At 37.9% G+C, this 23,387-nt stretch overlaps 1 protein-coding gene across 1 annotated transcript in view; it reads left to right on the forward strand.

The window, feature by feature from the left end:
• NSD (Nuclear receptor binding SET domain protein) overlaps window positions 1–23,387 on the forward strand; it is a 402,839-nt gene that overhangs the window by 255,284 nt on the left and 124,168 nt on the right. Inside the window, 3 exon segments of the mRNA XM_090385568.1 lie at window positions 222–349; window positions 352–403; window positions 15,001–15,157. Coding sequence (XP_090241694.1) covers window positions 222–349; window positions 352–403; window positions 15,001–15,157 — 337 coding nt within the window.

Below are 23,387 nucleotides of genomic sequence, written 5' to 3' on the forward strand. Positions count from 1 at the left end.
AATTAAAGCATGAATCATTTTCAATATAATAACAATTTAAATGTTATACAGTGCTTCTGAACAACATTATTTCTCTGCAGATATCTGCTGTGGTTTATATGGCTTCTCTATATGCACATTCAATTCAGAAACCTGTTTTAAAATTTACTTAGGTGGAAAAAAAAAGTTTTCTTTGATTTTGCTGTGGAAGTACAAACAGTGATATACCTTTCTATTTTTAGGTCGACTGCTTCGCTGTGTTCGCTGTCCTACTGCTTATCATTCAGGTGATAACTGTATTTCTTCAGGATCTTTACAACTGAACCAGATGCAGATTGTATGCGCTAATCATTTTCAGCCTACAAAAGGAGAAAGCAGTACCAATCTCACATCAATGTTAGCTGGTGTTTTATATGCTCAATAGGTAATAACATTATTTATAGAAGTACTCAATACAAACAAATTTTTTGCATTTCTGTTATACGCCATCCTACTGAAATATGAAAGAATTGAACGTCTTATTGATTGTTAAGTTGAGTAACTGCTTTCTTCAATGTGCTATGAATGCTGAAACTGAACTTTCAGTATCATTGGTGCTTTACTATGAGAAAAGCAGGTGATATCAACAAATTCACAAGAATCCAAGTACTGCTGTCATCTTTAAGAGTGCAGTCCACTTACAGTGGTGAATGTATTTATGTAACTGAGAAATGATAATTAATAACATCTTGTAGGAGCTAGAACTAGCAAATAATGAAGGGCACTACTAGGTTAAGGACGTATGGAATGTTGTTAAAGCAGCATCCCACACAAGTTCCTAGCCTTGCTGTGGGGTATCACAAGTGAGCACGGCCTTCAATGTCTTCTTTAATGTGAACTACTCCACCTGAGAGGTTCATATTAAACTGCCATATCAAATGTTTCTTCCAGCTATGCCTGTAGCTGTTATCTTAATGCATATGTTTCTGTTTCCCAAGTGTTGCTAGATGTCAGTTGCAATCAGGTAAGCATGTTTGTAGCATCTGAAGTTAAAGGATTTTAATCAAATGGGAAGATAATCCCACTTCCGCAAGAAATGTAATCATGACTTCAAAAACACCATAACATCCAGCATTTCTCAAGGCCAGGTATCTGAGGTTTGACATTAGACCATATATACCAAACCAGCTAAGATGGTCAGAAATTATAATATGGTAGAATGTTGGTTATCCAGAATAATTTGAATGGCTGATTTTTCTCCTTTGTTTTTTTTTTTTTTATTAATGGTAGTATTTGAGACAAATGTTTATTATGCTACAAGGATATTTCTGTCTGTTTTTTTATGTCATATATCTGGTGAACCATTGGATTAGGACTAATGTTTTCTCAGAAACCATTAGTAATAGAGTTTGGTCATTTGCTTCCACGAACCCAATTTTCCATTACATATTTTGTGCTCTTCATTTCATATTATGTTTAGTTTAGCTCCAGAGTTGGTAAGAATAATATCAGCCTGAAACTGTGCGATTTATTATTATAATTATTTATTTTATTTTATTATTATTATTTTTTTCGGTAAAATGTCAACAAAAAGAAACAGCACTGAAATGAGGGCAGAAACCAGGAGGAATGCAGTATAATCAAATTGATATTATTAAGGAACTTGAGAGATTTTGCAGCAAAAAAAAAATAAAGTTCATAACAAATGAAACAATAGAACATTGTTTTAACAAATTACTTAAAACTTTTTCCCATATAAAATTTGCAGTAAAATACCTATCCGAATATACATATATATGTAAATAATGAATTTTTATGTGTAAGTTATTATTTTTTAATTAAATAATTTTTTTTTTTTTTTTTTTTCATGCTATTTAAAGTCTTTTTCTTTTACCTTAATACATTATAACAGAATTTATTTAATTTTACCTTATGTTCGATTTTCCAGAAGAGATCTGACGTTAATTATTCCGAATAACCAACACTCTACTGTATTCCCAGGCAGCCTGTTAGGAAATTCCCATGACTGCAGCTTCTCCCAGCTAAAATGTGCAAATGATGTAAAAATTAAAAACAATTCAGAAATACCAAGGTAATCACAGTGTTGTTTCTTATCAGCAAATCAAACTGTTTACTTCACCAGCAAATAACAGGTCAGAAGTCTATTTGGAAGGTAGAGGTGACAGCTGCAATGAATTGGACATTGACAAAGACACCTAGAAATGATTTTGTTCTGCAGATTTTTGTCAAAAAGTTGATTGCATGGAAGTTATACTACCAAGAATAATGCCAAACAAACACCACTTCCACCTTCAAAGGTATTATACTTCTCACAGAACTGCAAATCCCTTCTTAACCTGTTCAATCTAGCACCTGTCTTGAGACAATGGCAATCTGAATAACCTTCAACAACGATATCACAATCTGCCAAAGTATACTGTAATCTCAGTAATGTTCATTTCCACCTACTACCTGCCAATTCCTACTACTTTTTCTGACCAAATCCCAGTTACTGGTTGCATAAACCACTGCTTAACTCAGTTGTCTTAATTATTTTCTCTGCAATTCCTTTTGCTTCAAAAGCATTACTTTTGCACATGTCTGATCTGATATTCTATATCAGAGAATTGTGGAATCTTTTTCATCTTTCTGGCTTAAAATCTGTCTACCTCATTCTGTCAAATTCATCTCTTCCCTTACCTCTATTGTTATCCCACATCCACTAATAACTTTGAATTCTGACTTAGTATCTTTGAAACTTGAGTTTCTCCAGTCTCACTTTCTTAACAGTAAAGTAATTTTCTTTCATGATTGCAAAGTTCACAACTCCAGTTGACTTCAGTTTTCTAGCTATGTGGATCCAGCAGGTTAATATTTCGAGGCTTTTGCAGTTACTGATGACGTTATACCACTTGTTTATTTGCCTACCAGAATACCAGACAATGTTAATCACATGCTACTCTGGATCTTTTTCTCAGCAACAACCTGTCTATAACTCCAGAGGCTCACATCTGGTGAGTATGGGCATGGCAAACCCAGGGTCCTGAGCTGGGTTTGCCTGGTCATCATTCTTCTCTTTCTTGGTGATTCCTTTTTTACTTCTGCCTCTCTCTCGGGGTAACACGGGGAAAAATTTTTTTTTTTTTTTTTTTGGGCTGGTGCAGCATAAACCAGGCCTCCTTGCACTATATGACTAATAGTAATAATCTACACAGTTGATGTTGGTAGCCTTGTAGTCACTTCAGACCATAACTTGGTGGGTGATGGCCTTTACTTCAATGGAGCCCCTCTTTCACGACCTCATATCAATTGGTATTTGCAGCCTCATGTTTTTTAAATGCAGGAATGCAAAATGGGATAATTTATGTGATTTACATTTTTCTTTTCCTTGGTTGGATTATTGTTTTAAATATTTTCATCCTAATGTTTGCTCAGATTGTGTCAGTAAAATTTCTGCGTTCTATTGTAAAATCTCAACCTTTACCTAAACCTGACTTTTCTATTAAATGTGCTGAGGCTGTTTCAGATAAGAATGTTACATATCACATGTGGCCTGCATCCAAATCATCACTTTTGTTTACTGCCTACTCTAAAGCTCACAACAATTGCAAAGCAGCTATTATTCAATCTAAACTTAATTTGACTGAGCTAAGAATAGAAAACTTGCTTCTTGTCCAAATAGTGTCAAGCATTCTGGTCTATTGTCAAAGCTGTTGGCCACAACTTTTGTCCATCTATACTGCCATCTCCCTCAAAACCTGATGGTTTTATTGATTGCTCAGCTAAAGATAAAGCTGACTTGCTAGTAACCTAATTTTCTAACAGTCTTGTATTGATGATCTTGGTAAACCACCTCCTACCGTACTGCTCCACTCAATGCTTCCTGTGGTTTTCCTGCAGAAGTATGTTACAAGAATTCTGAACAATCTTGATGTTCAGAATTCTTGTTCTGAACATCAAGAATTGTTCTGAACAATCTGAACAATTTATCGTCCCATTGCACTTACCTTTGCAAAGATCAAATGCACACGCTCAAAATATTGCTTGAAAAAAAAAAAAAAAAAAAAAAAAATATTTCTAAAAGGCAATTTGGACATAAGATGTCCACAAATAAAAATTAACACAATTACTATGAAAATGGTAACAGAACTAAAATCTTGGAGTGCTCTTTGATTCAAAATTAACTTTTTACTCCCATTTGAACTACTTGTCAAAGAAAGTGAAAAATTGTGCAGGTATGATTGCCAGAATCAGTCAAGCAGACTGGGAGCTCAAAGGAAAGACCCTGACAATCGTATACTGTGCAATGTTCCTACCTGTTATCACCTATGGAGCCAGCATGTGGTTCACCTGCTCGGCCATAGTAAGAGCAATAAATTAGAATCGATACAAAGGACAATACAGGGTTATTCAAAATGATTTATCCGGTTTAACTTGGCATACACCAAATGAAAAAGGAAATCTACGAGTTTTAGAGGGTCACCATGAGACGGCTTATTGTCATTGTGGTGACACAAACACAAACACATTATCTGCAACAAACAGTGGATTGGTCGCAGTGGACCCCATGACTTGGTGCTCTACAGCTAGCCCTCTAGGTCACTGGATCTTCCTTCGCCGTGTGCCTTCTTTTGGGAGTACGTTAAGCATGCTGTGTATGTGCCAGTGTTGCCTACAATCCTCGATGAGCTCAAAAAATGCATTGTTACTGTTGGGTAGTCAGTGACAAAGGACATGCTGGATCGAGTATGGGAGGAATTCGAATATCATGTCAATGTTGCTTGTGTAACTATGGGAAGTCACATAGAGCACTAACACCAATGAGCCAAAACATTATGACCAACGAGTTGTTATGCAAATCGAAGCAACTGCAGGTGAACTATGGCATGCCATAGTTCACCTGCAGGCCAGGACTGTATAAAAAAACACCTGATACTGAGCTCCATTAATCAGTGTTGCTCTTGTTCTTCAGGTAGGGAAAGGCAGCATACTTAAGTGAGTTTGACAAAGGCCAAATTGTAATAGCCAGACGATTGGTCAGAGCATATCCAAAACAGCATGGCTGGTGGGATGCTCACAGTCAGCCGTGGTTAGTACTTACCGAAAGTGGTCAGAGGAGGGAAAACCTGCGGATGACTAGACTCATCGATGCTAGAGGTCAGTGAAGGCTCTTCCGGATGGTATGTGGCAACAGAAGGGTGACTGTGCCACAACTCATTGGTAATTGGAATGCTGGTGGCGGGAGTACTGTGTCACAAAACACAGTACATCGAACCCTGCTGAATATAGGGCTGTGTAGCCGCAGGCCGCTCCAAGTGCCCATGCTAACCATGGTTCACCGGCGACAGTGCCTACAATGGGCCTGCGAGAATCGAAACTGGACCTTGACTGATTAGAAGAAGGTCGTCTGGTCAAATGAATAACCCTTCCTATTGCACCATGTAGACAGCTGGTACCTGGGGAAGTGATGCACCATGGGACGAAAACAAGCTGGTGGCGGTGGTGTCATGCTTTGGCGATATTTTGCTGGGATACCCTGGGTTCAGCCGTCCATGTGCCAGTCACTCTGACATCCACTACCTACCTAAACATTATTGCTGACCAGGTACATCCTTTCATGGCAACGGTCTTCCCCTCTGGTGGTGCCATCTTTCAGCAGGATAATGCACCATGTCATACCGCCCAGATTGTTCAAGACTGGTTTGCAGAACATGAGGGAGACCTACAGGTATTGCCCTAGCTTGTATTTGATAAATAGGACAGAGAAATCATATTAATGAAATGAAGGGAAGTGCTTCTGCGCACTGTCGAGCCGACTAACCGCTTCTGAAACCTATAATATACCGCCATTTAGTTAGTGCAGCACTGTTGGGCTGAACGAGAACGACCACTGTGTCTACATTTCTTCCATTTAGTGCAGCAGTGTTGGGCTGAACTAGAATGACCACTGAGTCTGCATTCTTACCGTTTAATGCAACGTTATACTTATAGATAAAGTTAAACGTATTTAGTTTATATCCATAGGTAAGTTTTCTTTGAAAAACAATTAGAAATGAACACGTAATGAAAATTTTTGTAGTTTGCCAAAGTGTAACAGTTGTGGATACCATTGAAAGAATGAAAGAAAGTTTTACTGCAAATTTAACGAAAGTAATAGAAACAAAATGCAGTAACAAAGGTTTTATAACGAAAGAAAAATATATACAGCTGATAAATTACATTTTTGCAGTAAAATTGAAAACCACAGGGAAAACTCCAGCAGATATAATTAAAGTAGGTGATTGTAATAAATTGATTTACCCTGTTCAAAAAAAATAACCAAATCATAAAATATTGTCTGCACTGAGGAAATTTTTGATATAATACATAATATTCATATAGCTATTGGCCATGGGGAAAGAAATCGGATGATGAACGAAATTCAAAAAAAGTATAAAAATATAACCGCTGAGTCTGTAATGGTATATTTAAACTTATGTGAGCCTTGCCAGAAGAAAAGTAAAGTTCCTAAAAAAAGGTAAGTGGTTAAGCCAATGGTGTTTAACGAAATGAATAGTAGGTGTCAGGTAGACCTGATTGACATGCAAAGTCAGCAAGACAAGGGATACAAATTTATTCTTGTATATCAAGACCACCTAACAAAATTTGTACAATTGCGTCCCTTAAAAAAGCAAACGTGCTGAAGAAGTTGCTTATGTTTTATTGGATATATTTACTATTTTTTGAGCTCCTTCTATCCTTCAAAGTGATAATGGTCGCGAATAAAGTTATCGAAGAAGTATGTTCTTCTTTAGAAGAACTCAAAATCGTACATGGTAAACCTCTGCACAGCCGAAGTCAGGGTTCTGTTGAATGTGCAAACCAGGACATAGAGAATATATTGAGTACGTGGCTAGAAACTAATGAAACACGCAACTGGAGTGAAGGATTATGATTTGTTCAATTAATGAAAAATAGAGCATATCACCAAGGAATTAAATGCAGTCCCTATGAAGCTATGTTTGGTTCTCCCATTAAAATTGGCCTCAAAACCTCATGGCTTCCCAAAGAAGTTGTTGTTAATTTAAAAGAAGAAGAAGAACTAGAAAACATAATGAAGCAATTTAAAAATGATCATATGATAGAGAAAGAATCAAATATTTATTATTCTGGAGAGATTGCAGGAGACACTAGCATAAAGAGAATTGAAAATGACAATATAATGGAGAACGTTGAAGAGAATATGAAGAACGTTGAGGAGAATATGGAGAACGTTGAAGAGAATATGGAAAACATTGAGGAGAATATTAAAGAGAATAACAAGGACTTGGATAATATTGTTGCAAATAGGAAAGCACAAATATATAGAAAACGTAAAATAGTAAAAGAAAATCTTAAAATACAAGCTAAAAAAATGATAAATGGGTCCAACAAAAAGTTTCCTACTGGAAAAGTAGGTAATACGGTATGTATAAGAATTCCTGATGTTGACAGAGCCAGAAGCGACCCAAGAAATTGCTTGACAGTTATTATGGATATTAACAATAGTGGACTATATAAATTGGGTGCAAAGAAAGGGAAATTGGCCAACGTTTATACCAGAAATGAGTTTTCTATATGCCATGAAAATTTTATAAGTGTCAAGGAAGTTCCAGACTCAGAATTATCTTTGCGGGAGTGTGTTAAGAAGTTTTCCATATTTGGTGGTCAAGGTTACAAAAAATGTAATTGTAAAGGAAAATGCAACAGTAATAAATGTAGTTCTAGAAATAGTAACAAACTGTGCAATTCAAAATGTGATCATAGTTTATCTTGTAATAATAAATAACATTAAACTTTGATATTTTTTTGTATTCTGTTGGCATCTAATTTCAGTTAATCAATATTACCATTAAACATTGGAGATTATTCATAATATCCGGTATGTTTGATAAATTAAGCATATTCTCCAATATTATTGGGAATTATACATAATATCCGGTAATTATGTATACTTTCCGATTTATCATATTGCCCGTAATATATATATATATATATATACAATACACTAGGCCTCTGTGGTGTCTTACAGCTTAGAAAACCTGTACCCACCAATTGGCCTAACACAGTGTATATAATTTAATTAAATTTTATTTTCATTTCATTATCTACCTACCGTATTTTTCTCACTCACACAACTGACCTTAAATACATGATGTACTCACTGCCAGACCTTCGTTCAAGGTCCTAACTATAGGAACTGGTTTGCAACCCTGAACTACCCAAGCCCAACTACTTATCTATACTTCATTCATCTTTCTGCTTTACTTGCCCCTACTTCTTATGTCCTGTGAACCATTAGTTTACCGAACACAATACGTGGAATACTACCTTCTTACTTTACCCAATCTATTTTTCACCTTAACAAAATTTTAAATTTTTGAAATTTTGCGGCAAGAATAAGTCTAATAAATTGTGCCAATAAATGTAATTATATTACGTGAGGCACACTGATCATGGATGACCTTACAGAATCAAGTAAAAAGAATTGAAAACACTAAAGTAATGATATTTTTGCCTTAACAAAGTTTAGCTGCTTTTCACTGCTACTTTGAATGCTATTATATCTCTCAACTATCCTGGGCAGATGGGCACCTTTTATACAGACACCATACCATAAATTTTACCCCCACACCATTTTCTAATGCTAGGTGCCGCTAGCGTACCTACACATAAATATACTGGCACACCGCCATTGGTCATTTAGTCAGTTTGAGTCTTACAAGGTAACAGTAAGTCCCTTTCTTCTTGCCTATTCCTACATTCTGATATCATTACTTTAGTTTTTTCAATTTTTACTTGCTTCTGTAAGGTCATCCATGATCTGTATGCCCTACGTAATATAATTACATTTATTGGCACAATTTATTAAAACCTTATTCTTGCGGAAAAATTTTAAAATTTCGATCTCAACACGTGTCTACAGCATACGTGTACCATAGCATACAGAACATGTCAGAAACGGAAGCAAGAACACCGCCGTCTTTCTCATAATTTCGGTGGATGGCCTCTGATGAAGAGGCGACCACTGAAATTGTGTAAAACACTGCAATGTAATCTTATTTTGGTCGCCTTTTCATTTCTTATTTTTAATTTCTTGCCAACTGTCTGTCTCTTTCTTTTTCATATCTTACCTGGTTGCCTCATCTTACCATATATTGCTACATTCCTTATCCGTTTAGTTGAGTTCACTTCTGGTGTATACCGTAGATTCAATAGGTTTAAACAAAAATCTTCTTCACACTTTCTACATATATATATAGTAAGCATGTAAAAAATGGATAAGTCTGATAAAGTTTGCATAGATGGTGGTGAAAATTACACAAAGTGCCAAGGACTAGAAGGGTAAGGATAGTATAAAAAAAGCATTGTAGATTTGAAAAGGGCAAAAGAATGTTAATATCATAAAAGTCATAATGAATTAAGAAATTTATGGGCTGAATTGCAAAGCCAATTTGCAGGTGAGGGAACTATAAAGTAAAATTTTTAATACCAAAGGATTAAACTATATTAAGTAAAATATAATAAAGGTGGTAGAGCTGTCATCAGAAACTTAAAATTCCAATTAAAATCTTGAATTTAATTGATCTAAATTGATTTAATTTAATTGATGAATTTAATTATGAAAAATGCATCAATTTTGGGTTGTACTTTGACCCTCTTCCAGGTAAACTAAAAGGGGTTTTAATTTAAAATCCCCTGTAGCATTACCACCCAACAATAAAGTCAACCTATCCTTCACTGCTTTGAAACCTGCCATGTTTTTTTCTTCTTTCAATATGAAACTTCTTTTAGGTATTCATTTCCAAAAAAGTCCTGCTTCATCTTTGTTAAAAACTTGTTGAGAAGTATAACATGTAATACCCCTCTTCAATAATTTTAACAAGTCCTTTTTTGAAAGTTTCGTCTCCTTGATCTGCACTTGGGGTTCTCCCTGGATTTTAAATCTATAATTCGACCAGCCCTTATTAGTTTTAAATGGTTCCACATTTTTCTTCAGATCATCATATAGGCTAATCTCTCTCTCTCTCTCTCTCTCTCTTTTTTTTATGATGTTTAACTTCTGTGTTATATATTATCTACAATAAAATTAGTTATTAAAGTCTCTCCATTTCAATCCTAATAATGGGCCTAGCCCTAGTTGCTTGCAGTGGAACAGCTGTCTTTCCCACTGCTAAAATTAATTTTTTATTTTTTATAATTGTTCTTACAGTTAAACCTGCCAGTCCTAAATTATGGCATACATCCTCTTGTCGGTGACTGGAATTGATTCACTTCAAAATGTCTAATTTAATTTTCAAATTCAGTCTTTTTCTTACATTTGTAGTCTTTGTACTGCATCCAGACATTGTTGCTTTTTCATTCTGAGTAAACTGTCCGTTACGCACAATGTCTAATACTCTGACTAGACTTCAATAGATGCATATAATGCAAATATTACAAAGGGTACTAGGAAAGTTTTGCAATATGACGCAACAATGAATCACAGGAAGCTGCTTGTTGCTGTATGTTGAGACATGTTCATACGTGCATAGTAGCCGCCGCGCCAAGTCGATGGGCTCAGTTATTCATTAGTAGTGAGAGTGTAAAGTGCTTGCGATGGCATCGTGGTCACGAAATGAGATAAGGACAGTTTTGCGGTATAATTTCGTGCGTGGTTTAACCATAGACCAGTGCTTAGAAGAAATGACTCTTGCACTAGATGATGATTGTCCACATTGTACAACCATATTCAGGTGGTATAGAGAATTCCAAAGGGGAAATTTCACTCTGGAGGATTCTGAGAGGCCGGGAAGGCCACGAACGTCAGTTGCGGAGGAAAACGTTACTGCTCTGAGGAAAATGCTTGACGAAAACAGGCGAGTGACCTACCAACAGATAGAGGATACTTTGGGCCTAAATGCACCAGCAATTCGTTCGATTCTGCAAGATCATTTGCACGTGAAGAAACCTTGTTTTCTCTGGGTGCCGCATCAACTGACTGAAGAGCAGATGACACGACGTGTGACTTGGTGCCGGCAGTTGTTAAAAAAGTTTGATAAGGGACAATCTCGTTATGTGAACAACATCGTGACAGGTGACGAGACTTGGCTGTACTATTACGATCTGCCAACCAAGGCTCAAAACAAAGTTTGGGTCTTTGATGATGACGACACACCCGTAATTGTCAGAAAATCCCGATCTGTAAAGAAGAAAATGATAGCTGTATTTTTAAAATCGAGTGGAATTGTGGAACGTGTCGTTTTGGACACGCAGAAGACAGTCACAGCTAAGTGGTATACTGAACGATGCCTGCCTAAAGTCATTGGATCTATGAAGAACCTGCGGCCAAAGTCAAGAATGGACACCTGGTACCTCCATCACGATAATGCTGCAGCTCACTGCGCCAAAGCCTGCACCGAATATTTGACCACGACAGGACTGAAACTTCTCGAGCACCCTCCCTACAGTCCAGACCTTGCTCCCTGCGACTTTGCACTGTTCCCACATGTGAAAATGAAGCTAAAAGGGAGGCGGTTTTCCAGTGATGAGGACCTTCTACGGGCTTGGGACAACGAGTGTGCTTTACTCCCTAGTGAAACTTGGCAGAAATGGTTTAAAGATTGGTTTCGGAGGATGGAGAGGTGTATTGAATGTAGAGGAAATTACTTTGAAAAAATTAAATAAACAAAGCTGTATTGCAAAACTTTCCTAGTACCCTTTGTACAAGCAATATATGCGATCATTTTTTTTTAAATATTGATTTCGGAACTACGTAACAAGTCATTGGACTGCATTTAAATTAGCACGGGAGAAAATTTCTCAAGTCAGCTTGCTGTTTTGCTATTCATTTTTAAGCTATTGACTCCATCAGATGAAACGTTTTTGTAAAATGTGCCAAAAATGGAATCTGTACACTGGTAAAAGAGTGCTATAGTGATTTGTGGCAGCGTTATAATCAGATACGGGTTATAATATAAGAACATTATAGCAAATCAGCATAAAGTGAATGGCATTATAACGAGGGCTTGCTGTAGATATAAAAATATAAATATATTTATTTATTTATTTATTTATATAAAAATAATATGCTATAAGCAGCAAAATTATTTAGTTAGATGTAGGAGTTTTAGTTCTAGTTTGGGAAAGCATAGCTTTCAGTTTTCCTTTGATATGCTAAAATAAAATGCTTTAGTTCTGCAAATTGCAGCATCAGGAGACTAGATGGATGCTCAATGCTGATGAGCATCCTTTTTCATGCTTAGACTGCACAAATGGGGGGGGGGGCATAGATTCGAACAGAGGAAGGATGATTGCAGGACAGATGTGCAGAAATTTGCCTTCAGCCAGCAAGAAATTGATTGTTAAAACAAACTTACATCTGGTATTGTAGAAGTGAGTAGTTTGAATAAATTCAAAGAAAACTAGACAAACCATTACAGGATGCATAGGTGATATTAAGGTGCGTGTTTGAGAGAGAGAGATAGAGATAGATGCTATATAAGCTTGTTTACTGGCATCATTTTCTAATACTAAAATGTAATAGAATACAATAGATCATATTTGGTTTACAAAAATTGATGATGTTAAACAAGGTGGTTTTTTTTTTTTTTTTGATGAAATATAAAAAAGTTGCTGATCTTACCAATATTTGTTATCCAGTATATAGTATTCTGCATATATAACCATAATATAAACTCAAATCAACTGATTTCAGTGTCGGAAAGAAACAAAAAACAGTGAATACAAAAACATGTTATAAACATACTGACCTATTAAAAAAATTTTTCCAACGTTTGTCATTTTAAATCCTTAGCCATTAAATTTTCAGTACGTTCTTGTAGCCAGTACAATAATTTTCTCTTCTGTTAATTTCTCATGCACTCCATAACACTTAAAAGATTTCCTACATTCCTCAGATCATTGGCATAACTCTCTGGACTCTCTAGAGTTATTGGCATAACTCTCTATCTTTGGCGAGAATTTTCATTTCCCTCAATATCAGGTTTATCTGGTATAATTCCATCACCTTCTGTTGGAAGATTTTCATCAATTTTTACCCGCCTGTCGAAATTTTGTGTAATATTAAATGAATTGTTGGTATACTGTGTTGGTGGCATTGCACTACTTTCTTCAATATTTATCACACCTGGTTGAATAAGTTCAGCTGTACAGAAGTAGTTTTGTACAGGTATAATTCCATCACCTTCTGTTGGAAGATTTTCATCAATTTTTACCCACCTGTCGAAATTTTGTGTAATATTAAATGAATTGTTGGTATACTGTGTTGGTGGCACTACACTACTTTCTTCAATATTTATCACACCTGGTTGAATAAGTTCAGCTGTACAAAAGCAGTTTTTGGAAATTAAAACCCAAGCATTAGCCATCTAATAAGTTAATTCTTTTTGCCATGTCCTTAGCTTGGGCATAGGCATTTCTTTAATTTCTGCAATAATTTTTTTGTTGCATTGCACCCCTGACAACATTTTGAAAACTTTTATAATTCCTTGATCCAAAGGCTGCACTATGGACATTGTATTCATTGAAATATGAGTTTTGTTCTACAATTGCACATCCAGATGGGCTGTAGTTATCTGAGGTAAGCACAATTAATTTTTTTTTTTACCGACTTGCGATAACTCTGTCCCGTTCCTTCTGAAAGTCAACAAAAATTAAGACATCATCCATGCTTTTGTGTTGCTCTTATATTCAACCGATAAGGATTCTCCCCCTCCCTCTGAAGGTATGTCGATGGTTACTTTTCCTAATTATGAAAAGCTTCCACCCAGAAAGTAGTGCAGTCACTCTTTCTTTCTGGTTTTTTTCCAGCTGTCAAATGTTCAGTTCCTAATTATAAAGTATGCTAAGTATTGCTCTAACGTAAACACCAGTTTCATCAGTGTTGAAAATACAGTCAGGGACAAATTCTTCCAATAAATGAGGTAAGATATTTTCCACCCATTTTTGTGCTGAACCTGTATCCGAGTCTGATTTTTCTCAAGGAAGTTTTTTTTTTTTTTGTTTTTTTTTGTACACAATGTTGTGTGGGCGCATTATAGCCACATCAGCTTATGTGCCATCAAACCCCCATAACAACAAAAACGTTGTCCCTCTCCTTCCAGCTGCTTAGCAACCCATCTGTAGACTTAAAATCCTTTACACCAAGTTTATTTGCAAATTCCTTCACTTTTCACATAGGATATTTCTATTGATAGGACCATTTGTGAACCATCTCAGCACTGATTCTTCCAAAAGTTCATTCTTTCTACATCTTTTTCTTTTCCTGTTCAGGTTGTCATTCTCAATCACTCCTAATGTGTGCAATTTTATATTCTTTATAAACTTACACAAAAGAAGCTGTGAAACACTGATTTTTAAGCAAATTCTGACTACACTTAAGTGAGGTATCATAAGCACTTAGAATTTTGTTCTGAAATTAAAATCAAATCTCTGTTTATACAACTTTTTTATTCTAAGAAGAAATAAATCTCAGTTAAGTTTTCAACGGACATACATCAATGGCAAACTAAATACAAGAAAGCAGACAATGGATATGGTACTGCACATATGCACCATGAGATCGTTTTTGGGAAATTTTCAAATATTTAGAGTGTAATTAAACATAGATAACTTGTCATAAATAGTTGTAAAACTTAACAATAGTCAGTTAGATTGCTCCTTTCTTCAATTATAGACCGATAGCAAAAGCATAATTTTCTTGATTGTTTACTTGCTTTTGTTTACCAGCACTCCTGCTTTTCATGAATGCTGTAGATATGTGGCAGAGATTAGAAGTTAAAAGGTAATTTCATTTGTCAATTGAGAAGGTTGTAAACATTTTGGAATGGTAAGGGTTGTAAATAAATGACAAATTTCTGACTTATACACAATATTTTAGGTGTTCTGGAAGATAGTTTTCCTAATTGAAACAAAAAAATTATAACAATAAACAGTGATATGATCATATTATTTGATGATTGGTTATAGTAAGTGACTGATAACAGTAATTACCAGCATTCACTTTTTTTTTTCTTTTTTTAGGAGGAAGTTTAATTTGTTGTGAATCATGTCCTGCAGCATTCCATGCAGAATGTCTGAATATAGAGCCACCAGATGGTAGTTATTTCTGTGATGACTGTCAAAGTGGAAAACATCCACATTATGGAGATGTTGTATGGGTAAAACTTGGATGTTACAGGTATATTAATGAGAAATTTTGCATATATTCATTATAATGGTTTGTATACTTATTTTATCTTTATTTGAGAATGATTAGTGACACATTCATTGTAGGTTGATGCATATGCCCTTGAGGTTGTCACAGGCATTCTCTCAGATGTGCCAGACAAGTGATGTTTGCTATCTGGGAGTCTAAAACGCTGATGTAACTGATATTCGGGTGACACTCAAGTCAAGTAGACCCAATTCTGGTGAAGTCCGGGCAGTCTGTAACAGCCAAATCCTCTGCTTGCACCTTCACAATGGTGGAACTGTCAGTAAATGCTGTGTATAACCCCCATGCGCAAGCACACTGTGGGTGACCACCCAGATGTAAACCAACGTAACCAGGGGTCAAGGTGTGGTGCGCACACCACATGGAGGAATGCCGTCCCTCTGTGTTACTAGACAATACTAGGTGGTGGATGACTCTCATCAACTAGTGCAATACCACCACTTTGCTTATTGGAGGCTTGAAGTGGTGGAACCCAAGTTTAGTCTCCAGAGCTAAGTTCTAGTCAACCCTTCCCCATCTCTTCCATCATGCAGTATGACTGATTACTTTTGAGGTTATGATGAACATCATGGAGAGATCCAACCTTCCTTACATTTCAAGGATACACTTCTAAAATGGTGTTTGCAGGCCAGCCAGTATTTAGTACACCGGACTGGACCCATTGTTAACTCTCTAGGAGACTTCTGGATCAGCTAGTATATAATCTTGCTACTTCTACTCTGCCAGATAGTGACTGAAAGCAGTCTGAGTAGTGTGTATGTGGAGGGCATTGTTGAGGCCATGTTATGGGCAGGATATATTCTTATTATTCTCGGTATATTCTTACTATTGGACAAACCATGAATTGTCAAACTAATGGAGTGACTTATCTGCAAAAAGATCCAAACCTCCCAAACGATGTTCATTTTCACTTGCACTCTGTCAAACACCATGTACTTATTCTGACAGAATCTCAGTTTTCGGTTGATTCAACTACTGCTCATCTCAGCCCAAATTATTCAGAGTATTATTCCTTTCGCCTCAAAGGTAGTACTTGTGCATATGTCTATTCCGACATTACCTGTCAGAGATTTGGTAATTTGGAATCTCCTCTTTTCAATCTTCTCTGGCTTAAAATCTCTCTCTACCTCATTCTGTCAAATTCATCTGTTGTCTCTACTGTTCTCCCACCTCCACTAATCACGTGGAACTCTTTGACTTTCTCCAGTCCAACTTTCCTAAAACTGAGGTAATTTTCCTTGGTGATTTTAAGGTTCACAACTCCAGATGGCTTCCGTTTTCTAGTCACAACGACCCAGCTGGTCGAGATGCTGAGGCTTTTGCAATTACTAATGACCTTGCACAGATTGTTCATTTAACTACAAGAATACCGGACAATCCTAATCATACAGCCAACTTGATCTTTTTCTCACAAACAACCATTCTAAGTACATGGTCGAAGTGAGAGGTCCTTTAGGCACTTCAGATCACAACTTGGTGATTATCTCTTCTCCAATGGAACCTTTATCTCGTGGCTATTCCCAACCTCGTGTTGTTTGGCATTACAAGAATGTAAAATGGGATGACCTGAGAGACTTCTTTTCTTCTTTTCCTTGGTCGGATTACTGTTTCAAAACTTCTGATGTCAAGGTTTGCTCAGATCGTGTCAGTGAAATTATTCTTGCAGGAATGGAATCCTTTATCCCACATTCCACTTTAAAATCTTGTCCTTTATCTAAACCTTGGTTTTCCAATAAATGTGCTAAGGCTGCTCAAGAGAAAAAAATTGCATATCGTAATTGGCTTGTTTCCAATTCTTCAGTTTCATTTTCTGCCTACACCAAAGCTCGCAACAATTGTAAAGCAGTCATTAATCAGTCCAAACTAGAGTTTCAACAGGCTAAGAGTAGAAACCTTGCTTCTTGCCCTAATGGTAGCCGAACATTCTGGTCTCTTGCCAAAGCTATTGGCTGCAACTTTTGCCCATCTTTGCTCCCACCTCTGTGCAAACAAGATGGTTCTGTTGTCACTTCAGCCAAGGCTAAAGCTGACCTGCTAGCATCCCATTTTTCTTCTAACTCGTGTATTAATGATCTTAGTAAAACACCTCCCACCATTCCCAACACACTCCATTCAATGCCTCCTGTAGCCTTCCGTCAAAAGGCTGTCAGAAGGATTTTGACAGATCTTGATGCTAAGAAAGCTCCAAGTCCCGATGGTATTTATCCAATTGTTCTCAAAACCTGTGCTCCAGAACTTAATCCTGTTCTTTGCTGCCTTTTTTTCACTTTCTTATTCCAAAGGTGTTTTTCCTTCTGCTTGGAAATTTGCTCATATCCAGCCAGTTCCTAAAAAGTTTGACAAATCCCTCCCATCCAATTATCGTCCCATTGCAATTACTTGTATTCTTTCTAAAGTAATGGAGAAATCAATTAACCGCCAACTGTTAAACTACCTAGAAACCTTCTGTGTGCTCAACGATCGACAGTATGGATTCCATCACTGGTGATATTCTGGCTTATGTTATCCAGTTATGGACAAATTCAATGGAAAAGTTCGGTGAAACACAAGTAGTTGCTCTTGACATCTCTAAGACTTTCGATTGCGTTTGGCATAAAGGTCTTCTAAACAAGCTTCCATCTTATGGTCTGTCTACTGGTTTTTATAATTGGTTATCGAGTGTTCTTTCTGATCACTCACAGGGGGTGTGAGTAGATGGCTCTCTTCTGTCTTCTAACTTCTCCACTAATGCTGGTGTCCCCGCAAGGTTCAGTTCTTTCCCCCACTCTTATTCTCTTTTATATTAATGACCTTCTTCCATTGACTGGAAATCCTATCCATAGATTTACTGATGATAGCACATTGTATTCCACTTTCCATTTTGAGAAACCTTGCCTTGCTCAATCAGCTTCAACTTCTCGAATATCCATTACCAATTCCTTAAATGTCGATCTCCAGGTAATTCTGCAGTGGGTAAAGACAACTTAGTTGATTTCAATCCTTCTATAACTCAGTCTTGTCTTATATCTCGTAAAAAGGATTCTTCTGCTCCTATGCTTATCCTTGGTGACCCTATGATTTCTAGGTAAAATGATATATCTCTTTTAGGGATTACTCTGACTTCTAATCTCTCTTGGCACAAGCACATTACAAATATTGCTTCCTCTGCATCTACAAAACTTGGTTTTCTCTTTCACTCTCGGTGTTACTTTTCTTCGAAACAGCTGTTCACTCTGTACAAATTGCAAATTTGCCCTACCGTGGAATATTCTTCCCACATCTGGGGTGGTGCTCCCAAAGCCTTTCTTAGCCTTCTAGATTCCATTCAGAAGAGGGCAGTTAGGTTAATTAATGACTCATCTCTAACAGAGTCGCTCCACTTGCTGTCTTATAGATGTACTGTTTCTGCTGCATGCCTTTTCTACAGATACTTCCATGGGCACTGTATTTCCTGAAAATTAAAGTCTACAGAAGTTCAACCCTAACGTAAACAAATATAGTGACAAATGGGCCTGGAGTACTGGGGTCCATAGTTTAACAGATATTTATTTAAAGTATATCCAGTAAAATAAAATAAAATAAAATATTTCCAGAAGCTTTCGGAACTCGTGTCCCTTTCTCAACTGACAGAATTTTTGAATACATTACAAGCAAAGTGTGGCACGTTACTCATTCGTCATTGTTGTAGCATGGACGTGTGCTGCCTTGCGCCAGTGATCATCCATCAATAAAAAGGTTGTCTCCAGGATTGGATGTATACGCATGCCTTTCTGGCGATTTAATGCCTTAGGGTTGTTCATTATGTTTAGTGACTCTAACCATAGGCGGTGGCGAAAGTGTCGCGCGTGGTCCACTATCTCAAAGTCGCGCTTGGGGTCAAGATCGTGGTTGGTAGCCCAAAAATGTTCTGCAAGCGCGGACTGGTCAGTTTCGGCAAGCCGGATTGCTCTGTCGTGTTCCGTGAGGCGATCCTGGAGACGTCTCGATGTCTCACCTACGTAGCAACTGTTACAGGCCCTACAGGTGATACGGTACACTACATTGCTGCGTAAGACAGGTGTGACAGGGGTCTTCACACTGGAGACAAGTGAACGTAGGTTCCTACCTGGTAATTGTACACATTTTATGTTGTAACTTCTCAGGATCTTCGAGATACGTCCTGACACTCCTGGATAGTACGGAATGTAGGCGGATGATATGCCGACTTGCTTCGGAGGTCTTGGGTTGGAAGTAAGTTCTTGTGCCTGTAACAAGCATCTGTTTAGTACATGGGATGGATAACCGCATCTGGTTAAGTCCGCCTTCACACGGGAGATCTCGTTACGTCTAATTGTGTCGGTGCTGGAATGGCTCCAGGCCCTGGAGAACAGGGTGCAGGCAGTGCTATTGAGATGGCTTGGAGCGTGGCCGGACCTGTAGTTGGTGAATTGACCGCACCACATGGGTTTGCGGTATACTGAGGTCTCTAGATGTGGGCCTACGCGATGCACTAGCACGTCCAGAAACGGGAGCGAACCGTCCACCTCTGATTCTACGGTAAACTTGATGAAATTGGATAGAGAGTTGAGGTATTCTAGTAGTACCGTTTCAGAACCACGTGGTATTATGGTAAAAATATCGTCGACATATCTACACCACGTTGTAATAGGTGTAGGTGGGTTCTGGTGTATCTGCTTCTCCAGATCTTCCATGGCAATGTTAGCTACTACGGAACTGACAGGGGCACCCATAGCAGTGCCATGTACTTGTTTGTAGAGTGAGTCTTCAAAGGTGAAGATGCTGCTAGAGAGGCATAGGTTGAGGGCGGTACAGATGTCATCAGTGGATAGTGACGTCCTGGATTGGAGGCTTAAGTCGCTCTCAAGGAGCCTTCTGGCGCAGTGCACGGCCTGTTGGACGGGAATCGAGGTGAATAAAGAAACCACGTCAAATGATGCCATGACAGAGTTATCAGGGATTGAAATGTCCTTAATGGTGTTAATGAATTCACTGCTGTTTTTAACGGTGTGAGATGTATTACCTATAAGAGGCGAGAGGAGGCTCGCGATGTGTTTGGACAGTTCATACGTTGGGGCACTGCAGCAAGACACTATAGGTCTGAGAGGAATACCCGGTTTATGGATCTTTGGTAATCCGTAGAATTGTGGTAGTTGGCAGCCAGTAGCACGCAGAAGATGGTGAGTCGCGGTCGGGATCTTCTTATCTTTAAGCCATGCGTGGACAAGTTTATTAACATTTGCTTCCAGACGTTTCAAGACTTAAACAAGACGTAAACAAATATCTTCTTTCGTCTTCTCAACCTCCAACCCAAGCACGGTACTAAATACTATAGGTTCTAATACTGCTTGTGTTTAGGGTTTTCATAAAAAAAAGTGTGTGTGACCACCTGACCAAAATTTTTCTTCCAATTTACTGGAAGAAAAACCGGATTTTTTGTCTAGCTACCTTCTCACTGTAGTTGAATTCGTTAGCTTTAATGAGAAGAAGCCCAAAAATTCCTCTGCTCGCCCAATCTAGATTGACTCAATCCTATCATTTTTTTAATTTGGTTCATTAAGGAGAGTGAACAACACAATCACTATATGATTGTGTTGTTTACTCTTCAGTGCATATGCATTTAACTGCAGAATGTGGCTGGCTGTACAAGGGACTTTGTGTAGTATCTGCTCATCAGTGAGGTCAGAATAAATTATTAGTTTGTTCTGTACTGGCCTCAAATAGGAAGCTTCATTTCAAAAATTGAGAGTGGTAAAAAAAAAAAAGTATTACAGTATACTCTCAGTTATTCAGTGTATTTTTCAGTAAATTATTCAGTGTGCAGATAAAACCTCTAAATACTTCAAACAATAATAAAGTTCATTACTTGAAAAAAATATTTCAAATATTGTTTCATATGCTTTAAATAATGCTGTATGAAATTATATTTCCAAAAGTAATCTTTATGAGAAATCCTTGGCAAGTGCCTCCGTAGCCAGGTAGGAAGGAGCAGCAGTGCGTAACACACTCACTGCTGCGTGTGGTGCGTAACACACGCTTATTGATTAGACCGGGGTTCAAGCCTGTGACCTCCAAATACAGAGGATGCAGAAAGGTCAGGGAATGACCACCGCATATTCCTGGAGCAATATGGCCTTAGTTGCTAATGTTCCTAAAAACCAAACAACAAACAAATCCTTGGCAAAGGATGCAAAGAAAAACAGAAAAGAATTCTTTACCTATAAACTGTAGAAGGAAAGGGATGAATCAGATTGGTCCACTGGTTATTGATGGTTCAACAGTTGAGGATCCTAGGCGCCTCCATAGCCAGGTGGGCAGGAGCAGCAGTGCGTAACACACATTTCTTGATTAGACCGGGGTTCGAGCCCGTGCCCACCAAATACGGAGGATGCGGAAAGGTCAGTGAATGACCACCGCATATCCCCGGAGCAATATGGCCTTAGTTGCTAATGCTCCTAAAAACCAAATAACAAATAACAAAAGGTGAGGATGCTGCCCAGGTGGCTAACAAACTAAACGAGTGTTTTGCCTCTACATTCACACATGAGGAGTTATTCAGGAAGGGGAATGCCAGAGGTGAAGTAAACTCTGGCAGCAGTGAGCTAGATGATTTTGTAATAACTGAGAGTAAAGTGGAGGAGAAATTGTTGAGGATAAACATAAAAAAGGCACCCAGGGTGGATAGGATCTATCCAGTTATATTAAAGGAGGCAGCAAAGGAAGTAAGTGACCCTTTAGCCATAATTATGAGAGCTTCCTTGAACTCAGGGGAGGTCCCCACAGACTGGAGATGTGCAAATGTGACCTCAATTCACAAAGGAAGATCAAAGGCTGACACAAGTAATTATAGACCTGTGAGTTTAACTTCCGTTCCAGGAAAATTAATGGAGGCACTGGTTAAAGAAGCACTTCAGAATCATTTAGACGAGACTACAGTTATAGCTCGGACACAGCATGGTTTTGTTAAGGGAAAGTCTTGCCTGACCAATTTCATTGGATACTATGATGCAGTCACAAAAGAACTGGATGCAGGGAATAACTTTGATATTATATATTTGGATCTTAGAAAGGCTTTTGATACTGTTGCACATGGAAGACTGCCACATAAATTGGAGCAGTGTGGCATTGGAGGCAAATTGCTGCTATGGATAAAGGGATGGTTTAGGGGGAGAAGACAGAGTGGTAATCAATGGACACTGCTAATGTGGACTAATGTTATTAGTGGAATCCCTCAGGGTTCACTGTTGGGTCCATTGTTGTTTTCTGTATTTATAAATGATATGATGATGGTATATCAAGCTTAATATTCAAGTTTGCAGACGATACAAAGGTTGGCAGGGTTGTTAAGGATACTACTGATGCTATGCTGCTGCAACAGGGTCTGGAAAGGTTGAGCAGATGGGCTGAGAGGTGGCAAATGAAGTTTAACATTGACAAATGTAAAGTACTACATATTGGAAACAGTAACTCCAGAGCAACATATCAACTCTGTGGTACTACACTGACAGTGGTAGAGAATGAAAAGGGCCTGAGGGTAATTGTGCAGGCAGATATGAAGTTCTCTGAACAGTCCAGATGGGCTGCAAGAGTAGGTCACGGTGTCTTGTCAATGATATACAGCAATTTTTCTAGCAGGGATAAGGAGGTGATTATTCCCTTCTATAAGGCAATGGTCAGGCCACACCTTGAGTACTGTATACAGGTCTGGTGGCCTCATTTCAAGAAGGATGTAGAGCTGCTGGAACGAGTACAGAGAAGGGCAACAAGATTAGTGAATGGAACAAAGGGGTGCTCTTACGAAGAAAGGCTTAAGTTTTGCAAATTACAGTGTCTGCACCCAGGCACCGGCGAGGTGATCTGATAGAGGTATATAAAGCCTTGAATGTATTGAGCATGCTGAATGCCGATGGGATTCTTCCTCTTGCTCAGAATAATCACCTGAGAGGGCATAAATTCAAATTGAAGAAAGACAGATGTAGGATAGATGTGCGAAAATTTGCCTTTAGCCAGCGGGTAGTTGGTTGGTGGAACAGACTTCCATCCCTTGTTTTGGAAGTTGATAGCCTAAATAAATTTAAGTCTCAGCTGGACAGGTATTTCGAACAAATGGAGGGGTGAAATGGGAGTGGGGTTTTTTTTTGGTTGATGCTGCATAAGCTTGCTTTCTTGCATCATATGCCTCTACTAATATTTAATAACATGTTGACCCACTTCGGTT

This window comes from Mastigoproctus giganteus, chromosome 11 (assembly GCF_048544385.1).
Source record: "Mastigoproctus giganteus isolate SK-2022 chromosome 11, ASM4854438v1, whole genome shotgun sequence".
NCBI classification, from domain to species: Eukaryota; Metazoa; Arthropoda; class Arachnida; order Uropygi; family Thelyphonidae; genus Mastigoproctus; species Mastigoproctus giganteus.